Source organism: Nuphar pumila, chromosome 3 (genome assembly GCF_984573655.1).
Source record: "Nuphar pumila chromosome 3, dmNupPumi1.hap1.1, whole genome shotgun sequence".
Taxonomy (NCBI): Eukaryota; Viridiplantae; Streptophyta; class Magnoliopsida; order Nymphaeales; family Nymphaeaceae; genus Nuphar; species Nuphar pumila.
Window position 1 is genome coordinate 15,020,063 of NC_143251.1, and position 23,626 is coordinate 15,043,688.

General features: G+C 38.2%; 1 protein-coding gene across 1 annotated transcript; it reads left to right on the plus strand.

Moving 5' to 3' along the window:
- The first annotated feature begins 5,046 nt into the window (after window positions 1-5,046).
- LOC149842091 (malate dehydrogenase, glyoxysomal-like) lies at window positions 5,047-18,884 on the plus strand. Its single transcript, XM_089998896.1, has 9 exons — window positions 5,047-5,161; window positions 5,301-5,519; window positions 6,788-7,102; window positions 7,339-7,428; window positions 7,563-7,646; window positions 18,107-18,142; window positions 18,273-18,362; window positions 18,443-18,537; window positions 18,688-18,884. Exons 1-9 carry the CDS (start codon window positions 5,090-5,092, stop codon window positions 18,758-18,760), a joined length of 1,074 nt encoding a protein of 357 aa, XP_089855022.1. The 5' UTR covers window positions 5,047-5,089; the 3' UTR covers window positions 18,761-18,884.
- The last annotated feature ends 4,742 nt before the right edge of the window (window positions 18,885-23,626 follow it).

The following is a 23,626-nucleotide window of genomic DNA, read 5'->3' on the forward strand; positions in this document are numbered from 1 at the left end:
AGGATTTGAGACCCTAAGATCACGGTGTGAGATCCTACGATCTTAGATTAGGGCTTATTTTGGAATTTGTAGTTGGGATGGGCGTTTATGGAGTTTATGCATTTGAATAAATGGCAATTGCCAAATCCATGATTTAGTGTAAATAAAAAGGAGAAAGGGTCTCACTTCCCATCCCAAATGCATAAACACCCATCCCAGCACTGATTTTCCAAACATGATCACCAAGGTAGTTTGACCGAGATTTTACCTCGGGACCACCAAATGCATAAACACCCATCCCAGTATCGAAATTCCAAACAGGCCCTTAATGAATTTCTGATATGATCCCTTTCTATCAGACTAGAAATCTATGTTCTTAGTTATTTTTGGGATCTCAGACCTTTGGATAGAGATGCCCTATTTGGGGAAAGGTTGGATTTTGCAGAGAAACCCTTACAAGTTTAAAAATGAAAACTAACCATATTGTCCATGTTTCCTGAAATGTCTTTAAAAATATCAAATTCGTCTGTTGTCCAAAATCATAAATATTATTATTTTTATAACCTTTTTAGCCATCGCACCTATCATTTTTTGTGCAAATTTTCTCTTACACTCTTCAAGGAAACCAATAAAAGCAATGCATGCGACTGTCATCAGCTTGTGGCACCTGTCCAAGAGCATTAGACCTTCTTCCACTCTTTGAGAAAATCCTCAGAGCTTGCACTTTCTTCTTGACATCTGCCCCTTGTTGCGATGTCTCTAAACCTTGTTGAGCTGCCTTCTCTCCTTGTTGAGAAGTATCCTTCTATTGCACAACTGCCTCCAATCTTGACTGAAAAGCATCTTGTTGTTGTACAACTTAGTATTTCCTTTATTGAGGTTTATTGTCTACTCTTCTATCATCTATATTCACAATAAGGGGAGGAGGCAACTTAGGTACATCTCCAACAACCTTTGAATAATCACATGACTCAAACAAATGCTCATTCGCTTAGTCCCCCTCCCCCTCTTTAGATGCTTCGAGAATATAAGACATCATTCTAACAAAAACCCTTTTATCCATTTTTCAGTTGTTGTTTGCAGCTGCTTTTTACAAAGCGGCATAAATTTCAGCTTGCATTTTTCGTGGTAAACGTATAAAAACCTCTGTTTTGGCCATTGTTAAGGCAAAGACGGAGAGGGTGTGAGCCCTTTCTCTCAAAGTTTCAAGACGTTCACATACTTCATGGTACAATAGTTGAAGAACGACTTAGTTTATGGACATAGGGTTCTTAGTCGCCATAATGCTAAAAATAGCTGTCAAATTATTTTGGTGAGGACAACAAAGAAAACCCTAGATTACGCGAGAATAGTGTTAGAATGTGAACCCTAAAATTTGTGACGCCTTAGCCGCTACTATTTATATAACATGGAGGAACCCAAGAGTTAGTTCGAGTTTAAAAGATAGTTCGCATACTTTTATGTGAATTGCCTATAATTTTTTATGCAAAATAAGTCAGGTATTTGCAATGTTTGAAAGTTCAAGTTTAAAAAAAAGTTTGCTTGCACATATTTTATTGCAAATTTAGTAAATTTTTTATCCAAGATAACGTAAATATTTGCGAGATTTGGAGGTTCGAGTTTAAAAAAAAACTCTAGTTTTTTATGCGCATTTCTGAATTTTTAATGTGAAGTAACTCAAGTATTTGCGCAGTTTTTTGATTTGAGATTAAAAGAAAGCTTGCAAATACCTGAGTTACTTCACATAAAAAATTCCTAAATTCACATAAAAACTCTGTAAAAAAAATTTAAAACTCAAACTGACAAACTGTGCAAATACCTGAGTTACTTTGTATAAAAAATGTAATAACTTCACATAAATTTTTTTAAAGATGCGCATAAAAAATATGCAAAATTTCTTTCAAACTCGAACAATCAAACAATACAAATACCTGAGTTATTTCGCATAAAAAATATAATAACTTCACATAAAAAATCATAACTTTTTTTTAAACTCAAACATCAAAACATCGCATATGGAGGAAATTTGTACCAAAACAATAGGTACAAGGGCTAAAATGGTTATAAAAATAACAGTATTTACGATTTTAGATAGCAAACAAATTTAAAATTTTTTAAGGCATTTTAAGAAATGTGTCATTTTTGTCGTAAGTACGATCATTTTTCATTTTAAAAATAGTTATGTCAAAACTCTGTGATTCCTAAGAAACCTTGATGTGTATGAGTTTCTCCAGTATGAAATCTTGGTGCATTATAACCCATTGAATTGAAGTTCTTAAAAGACCTCTTTAAATATCACAATGACTAATACATGTTATTTGTACTAAATATGATCTAAAACATGTGTGTCTTACTAAATATGTGGTCTAGATCATGTTTGTAGTTTGTTTTTTGGACAAACTAAGAGAAAGCTCCTGACTTTTCATTCACCGAAAGTTACAATTGGCTGACTCCTGACCTATTAGTGGCGTCTATTTAGTGATGGCAATGGATCCGGAGTAAACGGGGGCCCACCTCGCCTCACCCCGTTTGGACCGAGGATGGAGGACATGAAACAGGGATAGAGACAGGGATGGAGGTTAAAATCAAAACCCATGTAGGGATGTACTAGCGCTTTCTCCCGCCCTGCCCCGTTCCTGATCTCCGTTAGTAAAATAACTAAAATACCTTTAGGGATGGCAGTGGACCGGGGAGAAACAGGGCATCACCCCACCTTGCCCCGTTTGGACCGGGGATGGAGGACATGAAATAGGGATGAAGGTGGGAATGAAGATTAAAATCAAAACCCATGCAGGATGAAGGCAGAATTTTGAGATGGGGCAGGGGTGGAGACCTTGTCCTCCGCCTCTGCCCCGTCCACTTCCATCCCTACATCTATTAAACAAAGAAACCCTAAGCCCTCCTCCTTCACCAGGAAGTACACTTAGCTTCAGCCTTGTGGCGAGGAATGTTCACCCTGATATTCGAAATCATGATATCCCCTTCAACTTGGTATGTCATGAGCCGCGGCCTAGCCAGATGAGCAAAAACTGATGGAATCTAGTAGATATAATGCCACACTACACAAGCTAAAAGTTTTGTAACTCCTTGAAGCTTATGCAGTTCAACGGAGCCAAGTCAATATTGGGGTGGTTCTACTAGGGGCCCAGTGTTACGGGAAGATTGCAGTTGAGTCACATGTAGGGGTGTCAATGGGTCAGGTATTGTGCAAAGCTTTAGAAGAGACACCTTTAGGGGGCGTTTCGCATGTCGCGGAATGGAATCCGACGGACCCTCCCCTCACAGGAACTGTTTCCGCAGAAAACCCACCTCCAGCATGTAAAATGGCCCGCCCGCCCGCCCGTCGCCGGTTTTCTACATTTTCAGTGTGTTGTCATGGTGGCCCAGCGGATACCCACGCCCGTCGATGCATTTCCGCGAAAAAACAACCACTTTCCTTGACACACAAACACGCCTTAAGAGTGGTGCAGAATGTGATGGAAGGAATAGCATCAATTTGATCGATCCTAAAATGGTTATATACTTCCTCAGCATAGATCGGATCAAGCACATTTGAACTCCAAAAGGGTGCCTTCATTTCCCGGCACAACTAGAGAAACTCCGGGCCCCTTAGTACCGGTCGTTGTTGTTAGAAGGATAAGCCACCTGATTGGTTTCCTTTGTCATTGTAGCATGCTCATGAATTACCTTTTTTTTTTTTAACTCTCATACGGGTCTGCCTAACCCCAGCTTGCTAATCCAAAAAACAAAAAAACAACCTTGGCCAGTCGTATTTCAAATGGACCTGGCTCAAGTTGTCCAGCTGTTTGGGTTCGACTTGGCTTGCACGGGCCATAGGAGCAGAGTCCCAAGCCGAACCGAAACAGTTCTAGTTGGTTCAGCTCGTTTACCAGCCCTAAATTTATGAACCATATGAGGTCTGATATGGATCAATGTCCACATTCTCTACTGCAGACATGAATCGGATTGGGTCCAAGTTAAGGAATTTACTGTAAAATAACCATGTAAGGACAGATCCAGATCGATGTCCACATTCTCTACTGCACATATGGATCTGAATACATCTGGTTCTCCATCCAAGTACACTACATGATGAACGTTCCATCACTTATGTTTGGATGATATCCATTGAATCACTCAGGAGCTTGGGATGAAGAGAGCCACAACCACCGGATAAGCACTTTCGGTTCAGCCCCATATTTCAAATCCACCTCACGGTCACCTTTCTATGGCTAAAGAAACCCTACCATCGGCAGAAATCACAAAAGTACCCAAGTGGGTTTCTTTTCTTCTCTGTTTTTTTTTTCTCTTGGACACCAAAAATACTTGGCGTTGCCTTATCCTTTTTGCAGCCGTATTACAAAGCAGGGACACGGACCATGATTCGACAGGTGATGCGAGTTTGCAAAACAGGACACGAGGACATATTTTTATTCTTTATTGAATAAGCTTTTGAATACTTTACTATATACAAATATATTTGTTAAAAAGTATTACTAAAACTACTGAAAAAAATCATGCATGGGGATAAGTATATATCAGCTAAGCAAAACCAATATTTTTTTCCAAATGTTTTTTTTTGGTTTGTTTTGATAAATCTAACCTCATAGATGTGATGTACATGCACGATTTTAGTAAGAATTGGCTTTTGAATCATCGGAATCTGATGCGCGTATGTATCTTTCTGATGATACAAAAAATTGATAGGTATAAACCTACTAAACTTTTTTTTTTGGCTTAACAAAAAATGTTTTCTCATTAAAGAACATAATTTAACCATCGATTACCGTTAATTATGACGTTAAATTCAGTAAAACACAGTAAAACGACCTGCACTGCATGGTAAGAATCCAGCTAGTTGTAGGTACAAAATTGAGCGTAGCAAATAAGTATCCGTACGTATGTGTTGTGTTCATACCATGTCATCGTGTCCCTGTGATACGGGAGAGACGTTCTGCGTGGGCTTTGCTCGGGTAGTGGCGTTTTCGTAATCGAAAGGCGCGATCGTGTCTGTTATGGAGACAGTCCTTCTCCCTGGACGCTATAGTTTAAGTGCCGTCTCTGCTCTTTCCCTCCCGAAAGAACGGAAGGAAGAAGAAGGGAAGGAAGGATGCAGCAGAGCGAAGAAATGACGCAACGCATCGCGAGGATCTCCGCTCATCTCAACCCCCCAAGCCTTCAGGTCCGTCCGACCCAATTCTCTTCAATTGCCTGATTCCCTTCTTCTTTCTGTTTGGACTCATCTTCAGAATTAGGCCAAGAATTCTTGGAATTTGATTTCCTATGGGTGAATTGATCGGTGGGTGTTGTTTGGAGGGAAGGCGATGGGCAGCTGGAGCTCGCTGCGGAGGGAGGAGTGCCGGGCGAAGGGCGGGGCGCCGGGGTTCAAGGTGGCGATCCTCGGCGCTGCCGGCGGGATCGGCCAGCCGCTCGCGATGCTCATGAAGATTAACCCCCTCGTTTCCATCCTCCACCTCTACGATGTCGTCAATTCCCCCGGCGTTACTGCCGATGTCAGCCATATGGATACCTCCGCCGTGGTAAAGTCTTTTGTTCCCCTCTTTCTTTCCCTTTCCTTTTTTCGGTATTCTGAATTTGGTGCCATGTTGGGATGTTTTGAGGGTGAATTGGATGTTGGGTCATGTGATTTGGGGATGGTGGAGTGTGAGGTAGACGTGGTTCTGGTGTTTGGTTTGGTTTCAGATGTTGGAGTATCCATGTTGCCTTCTTTGTATTGATTGATGGATGTAATTGGAAAATTGGGCCTGTTTTTGTTCTTTCCATTGTTTTGGATTGGGTTTATTTCTGTATTTGTGTGAAAATCTCTGAAGCTATCGAGTGTTGTGTTAGGTGTCGTTGTTTTTTCCTAGTTAATGCAGTACATCTTGTTCTTTTATGCATGGAATGGAGGAAGACTAAGAAAAAGAACACGCGAATTTTCACAAGTCTTAGGGTACGTTCGGGTGCCTCAACTCGACGGGATTTGGAATCAGAATGATTTCCAAATCCCACGGCACCTGATTTGGAATCAGAATGATTCGAAATCACAGGCTGCTTGAAATCTCATGTTCGGTTGAACATGAGATTTCAGGCTTTTAGAATAGCTTTCTCAGGTTCCCCTGAGAAAGCTATTATGTGGGAATGAACAGAACGTTTTCCTCTCTTCTTCTTTTATGCATGGATTGGAGAAGGACTAAGAAAAAGAATATGCAATTTTTCATGAGTCACGAATTAAAGAAAATGAACTCTAGAAACTTAGAAATGGATTATCTGCCAATGGGGTGTCGCAAGGTAACAAAGTAATATTGATCTGCCAACAGCAGCTAGGATGTGTCAAAGTTATCAGTAGAAAAATGCAGTGCTTCCGTTTAATGTTTGACAACGCTTCAGTTAGCTCCTGAATAATTCTTGGTCTAGGGGATCCTGCTCTAATAAAATCCTATAGCTTTTCTTTGTCACATTTGTTTTGGCTTCATATTTCAATGATTTGAGAAATTTTCAGATTGTTTCTTGTTGTGGTCTTTGTCGTCAATCTAGTTTTCCTTTGTGTTTGGTAGTAAAGTATGTGGACTTCAAATCCAGTTTGTAACTTTGCATATGCTAGAGTTTTAGAGAGTGATACGTTTGCTGTTGTTATTCATTTTCACTAATCATTTGAATTGACTTTCATGTTTGATTATTCTATATGTTGCACAATGTCTTTATGGGATTTTGATTGCAGGGTTGACCAGCATACAGGATTTGGATCTTTATTTTGGGGTTAATAATTGAAGTACTGTTTTTTATCCCCCTTCTTCTTGGATTTCAGGTTCGTGGATTCTTGGGGCAGGATAAGTTGGAAGCTGCCCTTACAGGAATGGACCTTGTTATTATTCCAGCAGGTATCCCTAGGAAGCCAGGCATGACTAGGGATGATTTATTCAAGATAAATGCAGGAATTGTTAGGACGCTTATTGAAGGTGTTTCCAAGTACTGCCCTCATGCCCTTATTAACTTGATAAGCAACCCAGTAAATTCAACTGTTCCAATTGCGGCTGAAGTCTTAAAGAAGGCTGGCACATATGACCCTAAACGTCTGCTGGGAGTGACAACACTTGACGTTGTGCGGGCAAATACTTTTGTGGTAATGACTTTCTTGTATTGACTTTTGTTTTTCTGACTCATCAACTGATGCTTATTTGTGCCTTTTTCACTTCTCGTGTTATAGATACAATTGAGAATTTTGATGCACTATTCTTATCGGTGGTTGACAGAGTCAAAGATCGCTGAAAACTTTCTAGTTGCCTCTTGTGAAAAGCACGAGTCTTTTCTTTTTTTCTTAATGTTTTTCAGTCGGCATTTGATGCTACATTTGCGCAGGCTGAAGTCTTGGGTGTCGATCCCAGAAATGTTGATGTTCCAGTTGTTGGTGGACATGCTGGCATCACCATTCTACCTCTTCTTTCACAGGTTATCAAGATTATATGAATAACCATAGATTGTTATTGTAGTTTGTATTTTATTTGTTCTATCCATCCAATATTCTCTTTGTTGGTTTTGCCAGAGTGGTCTTTTCTAACATTCATTTGGAATGTCTTGTGTAGGTCAAACCTCCATGTTCATTCTCTGCTGAAGAAATTTGTTACTTGACTGACCGTATTCAAAATGGTGGAACAGAAGTTGTTGAGGTGATGTATCCTTTTTAGAAATAGAATATCATAAAAGAGCCTTTTTCTATCAAACATTAGTATCTAACCTGGTACCTATTTCAAGGTCTGGGGAAGTTATTTGGTGTCATCCACTTGATGATCTTAGTTCTTTGTACAATGCTAGCTGTCATATGTGACGTGTGAGGGTGACTCTTACACAATTAATGTGTGCACTGCAAGTCTGCAACAGTCTGCATGTGTTATGTGCATGTGTTTCTGATCTTAAACATGCTTGGCATGCCAACATATAATTGACATGTTCCTTAATTGATCTGTTGATATTGGTTTTGAGCTTTCTTGTTTCAGTAGGAAAGCATGTAAAAAATGATAAAATAAACTAGACCGCCATTCTATGAGTGATTTAAGGCATACAATAAATACGAAAGATAGAAGCATGATTCATGAACATATACCTGATGAGAAGAGAGAACCAGAGCGATCTTATGAGGGGAAGAGAATGCTGCTCGACTGCATTGGACTATTATGCTCGTCTTCTCACACTAATCTGTACTTAGCCTATGAACCTAACTTCCTGGCATATGTTGGAAGTTAAGAAATATGAAGTTACCATGAATTACTTGGGATTATGTCTACACTCATCTTTATATGGATATACACACTAACTAGCTAGCTACTATGGTTTGATTGCCAAGAAAAACAATGAAGAAGATGTGTTGGAATTATAGTATCTGATTAGTTAGGGTGAATGGAGGTTTACTTAAATTTCTCCTCCAATTCTTTTTAGTTGAGTTTCTCGATCTGTCATTATACCTGTAGAAGTAGAAAGATGACACTAATGGACAGCAATAGTTTCACTATGATAATCGCATGGTTATAAATGAAATACAAGATGATATCATTTATATTTTTAGAAGCTGGTCTAGTGTGAATAGATACCGTTTTTAAAGTTTTCAAACTGCACTGGAATCTTCTTTTAGGTCATTGGGAACCTTTGCAAGGCAATAAACCTTCTATTTAAAATTACAGTTGTGGTTGCATGGATAACTCATGCAATAGTTATGAAGGGGGTCTGGATTTGAAAGGGCACAATTTCACCAAGTAATGGTGTAATATTCCGATCCTTATGGTTCTTATAAATAGCATGGATATGACATGTGAAGGATAATAAAATGAAAGAAACACTGAAAATCAAGTGAAAGTGAGGGATCATGACTACCTAATCTTGAAGATCACCAGAAGCTCATGCCCAAACCCTTATTTCAACAATTCCCATCATAACAAGTTGAGGGACCTATGATCATATCAATGGTAAATGATTGTGCTATGCAAAGGTCAACTCGACACGCTAAAGGACAAGAGATACTTGCAACTGTCTGTCACCCTAATTTCTTTCAATGCAGACTGAAGACCAAGTGAGCCGGAGTATTGCATTCACATGCCTAGAATCGAGCTCCAACTCCTGTATATTTTTCCATAATTTAAACTTTCATGTATAAATAAGAGAGGAGATAAGATTTTTAGTTTTGCGAAATTTTTTATATTGTTTCTTTAGTTTTTGTTATTTCCTGTTCTTATTTAATTAACATACTTCTTTGAGTTGATTAATAGATCTTCCCTAGATTTCTTTGGGTATCATGCCTAAAAGCTATGTCACATGGGTGCGGGTGCGGGTGCGGGGGTGCAGCACTTTCAAAAAACTTGGGTGCGGGGGTGCGGCAAAAATATAAAAAATTATATATATATATATATATATATATATATATATATATATATATATATATAAAGTCCAAAAGTTGGACATAAATGATCCTAGGTGCGTTGACTGCACCCAGGGTCAGGTTGACCACATCGGGTGCGGGTGCGATGCGGGTGCGGCACCTAGTTGGAGAGTCCCTGTGACATAGCCTGAAAGTCTCAAGAATGATCTTCTTGATTTTTGTCTGTAGAAGGTGAGTTTATAAGATTTGACCCACTTTGGTTCTAAATACACCATGAGATCTTATGGAAAAAGGAGAAAATACAATAAAGCTTGATTAATTATGGAAATGAGACTAGTGCACCTAAGGACACCTTATGATTCTCAATATGGTCTAGTGTGTGAATTTGCCTTAGCATGTATTTTATCCTTTCAGCAAGCCAGAAGCCTCACCTCATAATGCCACATGGATGGATGGATTGAGACACATCAAGCTATCAGAAAACTATTTTGTGGATGACCTCTAGTGTTCCAAAATCCAATGTTTATTGCATACAATTGTTTGCTATGTGTTGTATGCTGAGACAGATTTTCTCCCAAAACGTCTACCATATTCATTGTTCGTTTCATACAACCTTGTTTTCATGCAAGTGGCAGAAATACATTGCAGGCTTGCTTTTTAGGCCCTTTTCTCTGTTGTATTGCTGCTATAACTAACATAAGGTAGGTATGTTGCAAGAACAAGATGCATTTCATATTTAGTGACTTTTATCCAGAGTTACCAGTCGAGGAAGCGGGAGCGGGAAGCGATACGGGAAGCGGGAGCGGGAAGCGAGGCACTTTCAAAAATTTAGGAAGCGGGGAAGCGTGGGACTACTTAGAAGAAAATTCCGAACCGTCTCGGAAGCGACCTAGGAAGCGAACCGGAAGCGAGGGGGAAGCGGAAAAATGAAAAAAATGGGGAAGCGAGGGGGAAGCGAGGGGGAAGCGCGGGGGAAGCGTGGTGGAAGCGCGCTTCCCATAAATGGGAAGCGCGTTTCCCATAAAAGGGAAGCGCGCTTCCCAAAAAAAGGGGGACGCTTTCCCTCACGCTTCGGAAGCGCGACGTTTCGCGCTTCCGAAGCCCGCTTCCCCTTTTACCTAGGCACTTCCGGTAACTCTACTTTTATCTAGATGATTATTCACATTCACCTGAGTGGCAATTTAGAGGTCTGGGAATTCAATTGCTTGAAATATTAATTTCATGTCATGCATTAAAAAATGAAAACAAACAGAAAGTTAAAATGGGAAGTCCTAAATTAAATTAATAAAAGAACAAGAACAATGATTAAGAATAGTGGGAACACTAGAAAATGAAAAACTAGGTTGTCAACTTTAGAAAGGATTATGAAAGTGTGTTTCTTCTTGTAATATGATCAGTAATCATGTTTTCAATATGAATTTGTTGAAATAAATCATATTAGTATCATCATCGATATCTGCCTTGGTCTATCTCAATGAAGCAAAACTTTTTAGGATATAATTATTTTTCTTTGTTATTTTTTAAAATAATATTAGAAAACATGGAACTACAACATACAAAAAAGGAGAAGTCAAATAAAAAATTTTGATTAAATTTTAACAAACTTTAGAAAAGAAAAACATCACATTTTCTCTCCACATGTTCTTGGTATCTTTTGATATTTTCTAGCATTTTGTTATGTTTTTGCTACAATTTCCAAGTACATACTGAGGAAAATCCCCTTTTCCTATTATCTTGTGTAAGTATGGTGCTATTTATACAATTCTAACTGTATACTACTATGCATCTTAGGAAACGTTTTTTGCGTACTTAGTTCCCTTTTGGGGGTAAATTACACATGGCAGCTTGTCTTATAACCAAGTTATGTTTTTCTTATTTGCATTTACTGATCCGACTTTTCTATTTCGAGAACGATGACACAATTGATCCTATTTCTATCTGTTTTAATGATGTATGAAATTTTTCCTACTGCAGTTCACCAAACCAAATGGCAAAAATGTTCCCTTATTTCAATCATTTTGATTGTGTAACAGGGATACCCCAATAGTCCAACTATGTTCAATGATATGTCTCCTTATATATTGTTTTTAACGGAAAATTACACAAGCATGGCATCTCACCTTGTCCTTTAGCCATATTCAGGTGGCATAGTCTTTCCTTTCTAAGCATGTGACACATGATAGTCGTGAAGAAATGCCTAGGAATGAAGTCAATGGAAGTCCAGATTGCTAGGTTGTGGAACTTGGTGAAGACAACCATGGTGTGAAAGTGGTGAAAAGGGAATCGATGTTAACTAACATTTAAAATAGGAAGAAAATTGCCACTTTATATTCCAAAATGAGATATTTGAGGTGTTGTGAATGTAAGGAATTGAGTTCTTCCAAAGATGTTCACCAAATCACCAGAGTGGACACTCAAAAGAGTTCCACCAAAACACCAAAATGAATACAAAAGACAAATAAGCTCACACACAAAACCCACCAAAGGTGGCCAACACAAGAGTAAAAAAATAATATTTTATTCAAATTAAACCATGCAAGAAGCATTACATTTGAGAGGGGAATGACCCCTATTTATATACAATGAAGATGAGGGAAGAGGAGACTCAAATGGTCGTTGGAGCTAGTCCAACGACTACAAATAGAGTCATTGGACTAGTTCCAACGACTCTTTTGACTAGTCAACAAAGTGTTGACTAGTCAAGGTCTAGTTCAAAAAGAACTAAATCTAGTTCTAAATAAACTAGAGAAAGAAAAAGAAAAGTAAATAAAAGAAAAAAATATATACATCAAATATAAATAAATATATATATATATATAATATATATATATATACAATATACATACATATATATATATACTACTTAACACTCCCTTCAAACTTACAATATAATAACCGAAAGTTTATCTAAAGAGAAAGTGAAATCTAGGAGGAGCGAGATGTTTGGCGACGAAATTTGCTAATTGATATTCTGAAGTAACATAAGGAAGATCGATAGTGTCATGTAAATACTTCTCTTGTATATAGTGACAGTCCATCTCAATATGTTTGGTTCGTTCGTGAAAGGTTCAGTTGCTAACAATGTAGATGAAACTTTTGTTGTTACAACACATTTGTGATGCTCCTTTAATCTGAACGCTTATGTCAGCCATCAATCTTCTTAGCCAGACTACCTCCATAGTGGTTGTAGCCATTAATAGGTATTTTGCTTCAATCAAAGATAGTGAGACATTCTATTATTTCTTATATCACAACGAGATCAACAAGTCACCTAAGAAAACACAAAAACCCGTAGTTGAGTGTCGATTTTGGGGATCACCTCTCCAATCAATATCAATATAAGCAGTTAGATCTAAAGATGAAGCAAATAAAAAAAGCCCTCAATAAATGGAAGTTTTGATATATCTAATAATGCAAAAAAAAATTCTCATATGAACAGAGGTGAGAGCATGTTGGAACTGGCTGGCTGTGTGAACTACATATGCTATGTCAGGTCTCGTATATGCTATGTCAGGTCTCGTAATCGAAAGGCAAGACAATCCTCCGATAAGCTGTATGTATGATGTCGGGTTCTCAAGTGGTTCTGTATCATCAATTCTCATTTTGATATTAACAACTTTGGAAGTGTCAACCTTCTTATCATCTGAGATCCCAGACCTAGCAACAATATCTCTAGTAAATTTAGATTGAGTCAATAGATACCCTCTAGAAAAATAAGCAACTTTAATACCAAGAAAATATTTAAAAAAACCCAAATCAGTCATTTCAAAATGTGTTTTGAGAAATTTCTTACTGTGTTTAACTTTCTGTTTGTCCCCTTTAGTGATAATCTTGTCGTCTACGTAGAGAAGAAAACTAATAATACTTGCATCAGAAACCTTAATAAATAAAGTTGTGTCAGTCAAGCAAGATTGAAATCCAACATAAGCATAACTTGACTAAACCGGTCATACAAATTCTTTGGTTTTTGCTTAAGACTATACAAGGCCTTATCTAAGCAAAGAGCCTTTCCTTTAGGAATAATTATTCCAGGTGGTGCTTCTATAAAAACTTCTTCAATCAAATTCCCGTTAAGAAATGCATTCTTAACATTCATCTGATATATTGGCCATCTTCTCACAGGGGCTAGAGCTACTAAGGTTTTAATAGTGGTCATCCTAGCAACTGCGGCAGAAGTTTTTTCATAATCTATTTCATACGGAGTACCCCTTGACAACTAATCTAGTTTTGTATCGTTCAAGAGTCCCATTAGTCTTAGTTTTTACCTTATATATCCATCTACAACCTATAGGTTTATTTCCTGGGGGAATATCTTGAACAGTCCAAGTATTTGCTCTTTTTAAAACATTTAGCTCTACCCTCACTTGTACCTCAAAGAGATTTACCGGGATTGGAAAAGCCGAAGGAAGAAACCGCGACTCTAGTTGATGATGTTCCTTTGAGTAGAGGTTGAAGAGTCTTCACTAGTTATGTCAAGGACATGCTTCCAATGGATGGATCTTGTGTGATTTTTACATCACTTGACTCTTGTGAAGGTCCAACAAAGGCAACCTTCTTTTCATAAGTTTTTTTTCAACTTAGGAAAATAGGTTTTTACATGTCCTGGTTCTCGACAATAATGGCAAATAACTTTCTTCCTCTTATACTCATTGCCTTGCTTTTCATAATGTTCATCGCTTGGCCTTTCATAGTGTGATGGTTTTTAGGTACTAACATAATTTTATGATCTATATAAGGCTAGAACCGAGTCATCGTCACTCTTTGAAATTCTCTTTTTGAGCCTATTTTCTTTCATACTTAATTCCTTTATAGTGTCTTTTATTAAGGAAACTTTTCTCAATGAAGAAGAGCGAATTAGGTGGATTCAAAATCTGATCTCAATCTATTAATGAATTGGTAAAAATGCTCTGTATCAATTTGATTTTGATGGAGTTCTATATCTTCGGGATAATGCCATTTTGGTTCAAGAAGAGTCAACTCTTACCAAAGCTCACACAATCTATTATAGTATTATCTAATACTTTTGTTCTCTTTATTCATATTTCGTATTTTGTCTTGTAAATTGCATTGTTTGCAATATCTCTAAGAGAATACATTCTCTTGAGATAATGTCATGCATTGTGTGCATGTTTGAATTTTGGCAAGACTAGAACATTTCTTAATATCAACCCTACTAATAAGCCAAGACAATCTTGACATGCCCCATTCTCCATTCCTTCTATTTTTTTGAATAGGTGGCCATTGCTTTGTTTTTTCATCCCCTTTAAGAGGTACTTCTTTCTCACATTCTACTTTGGTAAGGATTAACTTGGGTTCTGGATCGGTTTCATCCACTAATCCCCACAACCCTTTTTCCCATATGAAGTGCTTCATAATTGAAGCCCATGTTACATAATTTGAGTCATTAAGCTTGATAGGTTTTATAGTGACATTTTTATTGTCATTCATTTTTAAAAGGACAAGAGAATCAAGAAGAGTAGAGAGAAAGAAAAGAAGAGAAGAGAGAAGAAACATAAGGAGAAGATCACGAGCACTCTACCACCAATCACGAGTATGAATACTTGACAGTTGAAACACAATCTATCACTTGAAACACAATCACGATCTCACTAGCATTTGAATAAAGATTGCAACAGAAACTTCAATACTTTCAAATTTTGAGTAGCACACTTCCCAATGCATCGAAAACAATTTCAGCTTGATCACCAAGCTTTGATACCATTTTAAGATATGAGTTTCTCCAATGATGTTCACCAAATCACCAAAGTGAACACTCAAAAGAGCTTCACCAAAACACCAAAATGAATACAAATGCCACGAATAGGCTCACACAAAAAAACCACCAAAGGTGGCCAACACAAGAGTAAAAAAAGAATATTTTATTAAGATTAAACCATGCAAGAAATATTACATTTGAGAGGGGAATGAACCCTATTTATATACAATGAAGAGGAGGGAAGTGGAGACTCAAATAATCGTTGGAGCTAGTCCAACGGCTACAAATAGATCCGTTGGACTAGGTCACTCCAAAGACTCTTTTGACTAGTCAAAGTCTAGTTCAAAAAGAACTAAATCTAGTCTAGACAAAGAAAAAGAAAAATAAATAAAAGGAAAAAATATATACATCAAATATAAATAAATAAAAATATATATAATATATTTATATGTACAATTTAACAGTGAAAGGGAGATGATTGATTACATCAAAAAGTGAGGAGGCTAAAATATATTTCCGTGAAAAACTAGTCAGCTAATATAGTTTAACCTTGTTTTTAATAGGAACAGTTCTATATTTATTAGCAGTAAGCATAAGGTTGAGTGACCCATAAGCCACAGGCATCCCAACCTGGATGAGACAGGCCTGAATCTAATTTTTAACCTAACCCAGCTTTTGGTGGGCTGGGTACGGATTGCCGCTCATCCTGTACCAGCAGCCTGCAGCCTGAATAAATTTTTAATTAAGAAAATTAGAAATAATAGATGGGGAATAACTAGGGTTCTTCCCATCCCCTTTTTTCCACCTCTTGTGTTCTCCCTCATTTGGCAATAATTCCCTTGGCAACAGCACCCTTCCTGCAGTAGCAGTATTTTTCAGTGAGTCAGCAATACCATTGGTATCAAAAAATTAATAGAACCTCTCTCTCTCTCATTTAATTACGGAAACACTTCTGAAATGACTTTGCCTTCATCAGGTCAACCAAGATATTCTGGTTCTTTAGTTGGCGTTCAATTGCACTTCATAATCAGTTTTGTTCATGCCATGTAGGACCCTAATTGTTGAACAAAAATATGTATTTTTCGGTGATATGCTATGTCACAGGGACTCGGCCAACTGGGTGCCGTGCCTGATGTGACGCAGGTGTGCGTGCGGGTGCGGCACCCGGTGCGGTCAACCTGACCCTGGGTGCGGTCAACACACCCAGGGTCATTTATGTCCAACTTTTGGACTATATATATATATATATATATATATATATATATATATATATATATATATATATATATATATATTTGCCGCACCCGCACCCATGTGACATAGGTGATATGTAAATATTGTGAGGTATGCAAGTATAAACCGGGTTAAAGTGGGTTAGATTGGTCTGTATCTACATAGCAACAGACTTGGTTCCAATTTTGGGTCATATGCCAACTTTCCAAACATCAAGTCTGGTCCAAATTGATCTTTCTCAGAAAGCAAAAAAGAAAAAGAAGAATAAGGAGTGCTGCTTTGAGTAAAAGCAAGGCCCGTGGGCTGCCTGCACAGCCTAGGCCTATGGGCCACACAGGTGGGTGATCCAGACTTCCATTCTAGGCCAGATTGCCCTTTTTGGCTAGCTGGGCTTGACCAGGCCACAGCTCCAATTTCTGAGTAGGGCCAGACAAGCCTGTTGCCCTCTCCTAATACGTGTCATAGAAGCTAGTATCAAATATGACTACCTATAATTATGTAATTTAATAATTAAAATGTAGGATTTATTTTTATTTAATATTTTACAAGTCTATTTCTTTTAGCGTAGATGATTGTCCATATTGACTAGAGCTCGTGAATTTAATGGCTTGAGCTATTAAATTTGTATATGATGCATTAAGAAATGAAAAAATGGTAAGAATTAAAATTTAAAACTAAAAAATATAAATAGAAAGTATGGAAATTTATCGAAGATTTATAGAACTTAAGAAATGAATGTGTCTATAAATGAGTTTTTTGATAATGTGCTGAGAATTTGTCTCTTGGTCTACAAGACTTGATGTTGGAAAATCAGTCATTACATTGTTCTGACATAACACTATAGCTAAGCTACTCCTTTATTTGCACTGGACGAACAGCATGTGCTAATGCTCCGCTACTCTAATTAACAGAAAAATTTGTACAAAGCAAAGATGCTGGTAACTGGAAATCTTATGTATAAAGGAGTGAAAGGACTGCACAAGGAGCTTTGTTATCCAGATAAGGCAGCCCAATGTCAGCCATCTGCCTTGGGTTGCCTGTGATGGTCAGACTGTTTTAACTGCCACATTGATTTCCTAACTGTTGTTTGTTTGGTGTCTGGTTAAATTGGGCCTTGAGTCAGTTTATATTGTGTTGACACCGTTATGTGTTCAGTGTCATATTTTTGGCATCAGGTTTATTTATTACACTATGACACTATACATGACTTGCAAATTTATGCACAATCATTTTTTGTTAATCTTTTTCTGTGTGTGTTTGTCTGTGCACACATAGTAACAGATTTATAAAATTTCAATCATACATGCTCATTGATAGAATTTAAAATGCTCAAATTGCATCCGTCTAGGACTCTAGTCAAATCTGGAGGCATATCTTATTAACACTGGCAATCCAAGTGGAGTTAGCTATGGGCATTGAATGGGTTTGTTGTGCATCTCCTGTGATGGTGGTCGTTGCTTGGTGAGAATGAGTTTGATTGATGCGTAGAGGACATTCGTAGATGTCAAACACACAAAGGGAAAATAAGAAAAATCCTCTTGTTTTGTTGCCAGCTCTATGTTTTCTTGTCTGGTTTGACCGACCTTATCATTCTGATAGGCTTGAACTTAACGAAGTACTGTTTTTGTTGGCTTGTTCTGATTCAGGTTCAACTGAATTTATCTTTCTGTTCAAAGTATGCACTGGTTACTGTTTTTGATGTTTGCTTTTGATGAGTTTTTGTCAAATTATGTACATATACATATCCATGTTCTTATCTTAGGCTGCAATATTTTTGCATTACTGCACTTTGACGTCCCTTCCCACTGCAGGCAAAAGCTGGAACTGGTTCTGCAACACTGTCAATGGTTGGTCCTTTACTGTTTTTTTTTTTACTTTTTACTTTTTCCCATTTTTCTTTTATGGTCATTATAATTGTCCCCACCTGGAGGTAAAAAATAATGCTAGCGATTTTAATTCTGACCTTCATAACTACAGGCATACGCAGCTGCTAAATTTGCAGATGCTTGCTTGAGGGGATTGCGGGGTGATGCTGGCGTTGTTGAGTGTGCATTTGTTGCTTCTGGGGTACTTTGCTGCAATGTCATCTTATCTTCCCTGTCCCTTTTTTGTTTTAGTACAGCTGTAATTTATTAGTTCCATTTCAGGTGACGGAGCTGCCATTTTTTGCGTCAAAGGTCAGGCTTGGACGAGGTGGTGCTGAGGAGATCTATCCTCTAGGGCCTCTTAATGAGTTTGAAAGGTGGTTATATTTAATGCAAATTTTCCATACATCTATACGTGCAGGCATTGTGTGTTTGTGCGCGCGCATGTATGACGAGCTTTTTTATAATGTAAGCATCATCAAAGAACAAAACTGTCTTTGATTCTAAATGCATTTTTTTTTTGGCAGGGCTGGTTTGGAGAAAGCAAAGAAAGAACTAGCAGCGAGCATTGAGAAGGGAATTTCCTTTATCAGGAAATAAAACTCTCTCTCTCTCTCTCTCTCCAGAAATAAGTTTCACTTTGTAGCTGCCTCTTTCATGAATATCCGATGAGTATATATGTATGTTACTTGCTGCTAATAAATCTGGGACAGGTTCTTTGTAATTTGGTCAGATGAGGAGATGAGCGCCTATGCTAACACTCTTGAAAGCCAATTCCTTAGGACAAGATTTGACACATCTGAACAATGTGGTCCAGTGGTTAGAGGGATGATCAGGTGCAATGTATTATGTAATTTCCCACTTTTATTGTGCTGCTGCAACTGTTCACCCTCCATCATTGCTTGGGCCCCACAACTGACAGGCTGTATCCAAAGATGGCGGATGATTAGGTACAGCAGCACACTAAAAATGTGCAATCACATTGCACCTGATCCTCCCTCCAGTGGTTAGGGCGGTGCTTGTAAGATGGTGGAACTCCGATTTACCCACGATTGATTCTCCTTGAGATCATACCGGTGACTTACCTTGTGGCTGTCCCTTGTGGGCTAGAACACTCGCTCAGGATTTACTGCATAGGACCACCCTTATTCTTAAGCTGGTTCCTCATAAAAAAAAGAAACAAAAAATATCTGAACAAAAAATAGCACTAACCCACGTTCTTTTTTTTTTTTAACTAGGAGATAGGATCATGGTTATTTTTATCATTTAACTGATTAAGAGTTTTTTTTTATATATTTACTTAGCCGCACTGGCTCTGCTGTATTTACGGTCACTGTTCTGGCAGCGTAAAACTCCGTGGGCTTGCCTATCCTATTAAATGGCATGTGCCTGTGACATGGCCGCTGAGGTACGTGCCGGTTTCTGAATCTGCATTGCCGTGCCTGGAAGTTGATGATGGGCACTCATTTATGTGTCCTGGAGCGGTGGTTGTTCTTGTACCATCTCCATCTGGGACCATCTTTGTATGCGGTCTGCTAATTTTATGGTACTGGATCACGGATCCACATGGCTTAATCAAGTGGGCCAAGAAAAGCAAAATCATTCTTCCAAGTACTATTGTGCAAACGGAGCTGGGAAGGAGTGATGAGCGATTGTCAAACCTTCAAGAATTTTAATTGTTTTTTTTTTTCAAGATAGGTTAAACAAACCACCTTATTTGCGAGTCCATTGGTGTAAAAGCCTTGGACTCCCTTTGCCCACCAAGGAGCACACCCAGCTTTGGCGTCGTGACAAAGAACAGAAACGTTTGGATGAGATTTATTAGTGTGGGCTTGGATGGTGAGATAGGAAGCAGAGCCTGAAAGAGATACTACTTCAATGTTGGGTCAATGCCATTTCTACAGCATTCAATGATGGGAGACTTGGTCATGACTTTTAGAGTTTAGGCCCTCTGCACTGAATGTCAGTTGCTTAGGATGGCGTTTAGAGGCTTCCTCAAGCTTCAACGATACGCATTGATTGTGGTCCAAACTTTGGAGTGTACCAATGCTGCATGGCTCATGGTCTCCCTAGTTTCTACCAGGTACTGAATTAAATGACATTGTGTTATGGCAGAAAGTGATGGATGACCAAACCAAGCTAATGTTTCTGCCACCTCTATTGACATGGTGGCGTTAAGAGTAATCCCTGATAGATTACTATAAGAATTATTACTTTCATATCGACCACAAGGGCTTCAAACACATGGCTAAGTGAGTCTGTTTAAGGTTTTTAAGTTGAAGGATGTCGAGGATTCGGTACCCATGATGCGTACAAGGCCGAAGCTAACGGAAAACTATCTCCGGTGGGTAGGGAGGGAGTACTAGCGGAGTTTTATAACACAGACACTAAAATACTGCCATGGTCAGTGTGACACCTCTCGGCCTATAACAAGATGTCTAAACCAACGCAGTGGTTTCTCATTATTAAAAGGAAAATCTAAGCTACAGCTTATCTAATGGCGATGCAACAATTTTTTTGAGAGCAAGTAAACTCAATTTTATTAATTAAGTATCAAGAACTCAGGGCGACAAGGTGTCGACCCTCATTTTTTACAAGTAGATCAGGGCAGCTGGTGAAGATAGGGCGTATCGATCCAACCCAAATCTTGCGTCGGCCACTTGAGGTTGACCATGTGATAGGCATCAGAAAGGATAAGAGAAAGCAGTGCAGATGGAATGGCGATGTAACACCACCACCACCACCATCATTAGATATTATTATGGTCATGATTATCAATGTCTATTACGCGTGTAGACGCAAAAACTGATCAGACATTGGTTGATTTGTAACTAATCTGCATTGGCATCCATCTAATATAGGTAGATTAAGATACAAAATAAATTACATTTCATGTACTGTTTCGATCAAAGACTTGTATGCAATATTCTCTACCGTATCTAACTACATCAATCCACATCACACCCAATATTCAATTTGTATATTTTTACTTAATCTTTAGACGCATATATGAAGTATAATATAAAAATAGCAGTTGGATGCATAAGATGCTAACAAGGATTTGATCACATTTTTCCGGAACTCCATCTATGAAAAATGGTCAATGTCATGAAGGATAACACATCAAACATCTATATCTTACTCATTTTATATATGGTTTTTAGTACAATACTACATATCCTTTAGATGGATATGGTTTAGATAGGTAACCAACCCCTATCTTGTTTTATGTTTAATATGGCATAGTTTGTTGCTTGAGCCATATTCCAATGATTCGGTATCACCAGCCTCTGCAAAGGTGTTAATTGACCCTTGGATTGGATCTTATCCAAGCCATGCCCCAAAATTTTAGATGCATTTAATGGATGACAAACAAACACCAATAGCGCCACATGTTGTGCCTCTAGTTAGTATTCAATAAAGAAACAGTGACCAAACTTTAATGGAATAGTGCCCAGTAAATGTCAGACCATCTGAAAGCCCCTTTCCCCAATTCCTACGATAATGTGTAATATTTAAGGGATACATGAAACGGAAAATGATGTTAATGTAAGACAAAAAATGTTTCGCAAAATGATGTTAATGTAAGACAAAAAATGTTTCGCAAATACAGTACATTTGTATATTTGAGAGGAAATCGCATATTTAGGGGAAAATTTGTATATTCTCATATTTGAGAGGAAATTCGTATATTTAAGAGAGAATTTGCATATTTAATAAGAAATTCATATATGTGGGAGAAAATTCACATATTTGGATATTTGGGAGGAAGTTCACATATCTGGAGAAAATTTGGATATCTGAAGGAAATTTGCTTGTGGAAAAGGTAAAAAAGTCATTTAAAAACTAAAATTTATAAAATTTGAACATCCGATGGATTTCAAAAATTTTAGGACATTTTCAGAAAGCACGTCATTTTGGCTTACAGTACAGTCGTTTGCCTGGACGAAATGGGGGTATGTTGGGTGGTCCAAGTGCTTGTCATCATCATTTATTAACAACCAAAAGAGCCAGTATGCTGGTCTCTGGCAACATATCTGAGACATGGATGTGACCTGTCTATTGAACTCACAAAATTTTGTTGGCGAGTTATGAACCCACAAATTTGGTTGGTTTTTGTTTTTTGTTTTTTGTTTTTTTTTTTTTGGGAGAGAAAAATCCATTCACTAAGTCAGAAATAAAATCACAAATGGATGAACTCACAAAATTGTTGAAGCATGATTTTTTTTTTCTTAGCTTCACAATATTGGAAATAGGGCTCGATGAGCTAGTTAGGACTGGTAAACAAGTCGAATGAACTGAATAGTGGATGTTTATGCTTGGCTCATTCTTATGGTGAACCGAGCCGATCCAGCTTTAGATTATGATGAGCCTCAGTTAAACGAGCTGGGTTCTTAACAAAAAAAAGAATACATTTTTTAAAATAGAAATAATGGAAATTTGACTCTAAAGCCACGGAGACAAGCTCAAACGGGCTCATTTACAAAATAATTGTTTCAAAGTTGTAAGCTATAGGATTTGAACTCTAAAGTTATTGCTTACAAGCCGAACATTTCAGTTGTCTACACTGTATTATAATACAGAATATATGAAAAAATATATTTATTATTAATTAACAAGCCTATATGTGTCACGGGCCTATTTCCTTTAATGGGCCAGCGCGGCGCGATGGTCTTTTCTCACCATCGCAAGCCTACTTGTCAGCTCGCTTGCCGATCGCGGAAGCTTGTAATCATAGTGAAAGAGAGCAAGAGAGAATAGAAGGAGAGAAATTGCAATCACAATTAGGGTGAATAAAAGAAAGTTCAACGCATTTACTTCATTCACAATTTTGCCTGCAGGCTATTACAGTTCAAGTATACGGGTTGCCCCTTAGGGGTATTGATTCACCTGAACCGGGCAACTTACATCAGACTCAACAAAAGCAAAACAAACTCTAAACGCAACTGTACAATGTAAGTCGCAAGGGAACATGCTCCCCCCTTCAAATCATGCGCCGTCCTCGACGCCATCTGTTTTATGGTAAGCTCTGACTTCAGCCAGGTAGCGGTTGTTCATTCGGAATGCATGCTCTCACGTTGGTTCCGTTGTTTCCTCCCACTGCAGAAAGTATTTTTTTGCCTCCCCCAAGTAGTTGACCTTGTGGCGAAGGATCTGACTGAGGTGCTTTTCGGCTCGTTGTGCTGTCGGGGCCCTCTGCATGATGGGAGCGCGTTGTGGCACACTACGTTCTAGGTCTTCATCATTCGGATGGAACTGCTTAAGGTTGCACACGTGAAACACCTAGTGCACCTTGAAGTCTGGGGGCAACTCCAGCTTGTATGCCAACTTGCCCACCTTCTTTGTAATGGTGAAGTGTCCTTCATACTTTCTGAGCAGTCAGCGATGTCGTCCGCGGAAGATGCCTGTACGACCAAAATATAGCTTCACCAACACTTGGTCCCCAACTTGGAACCCCGCGGGTTG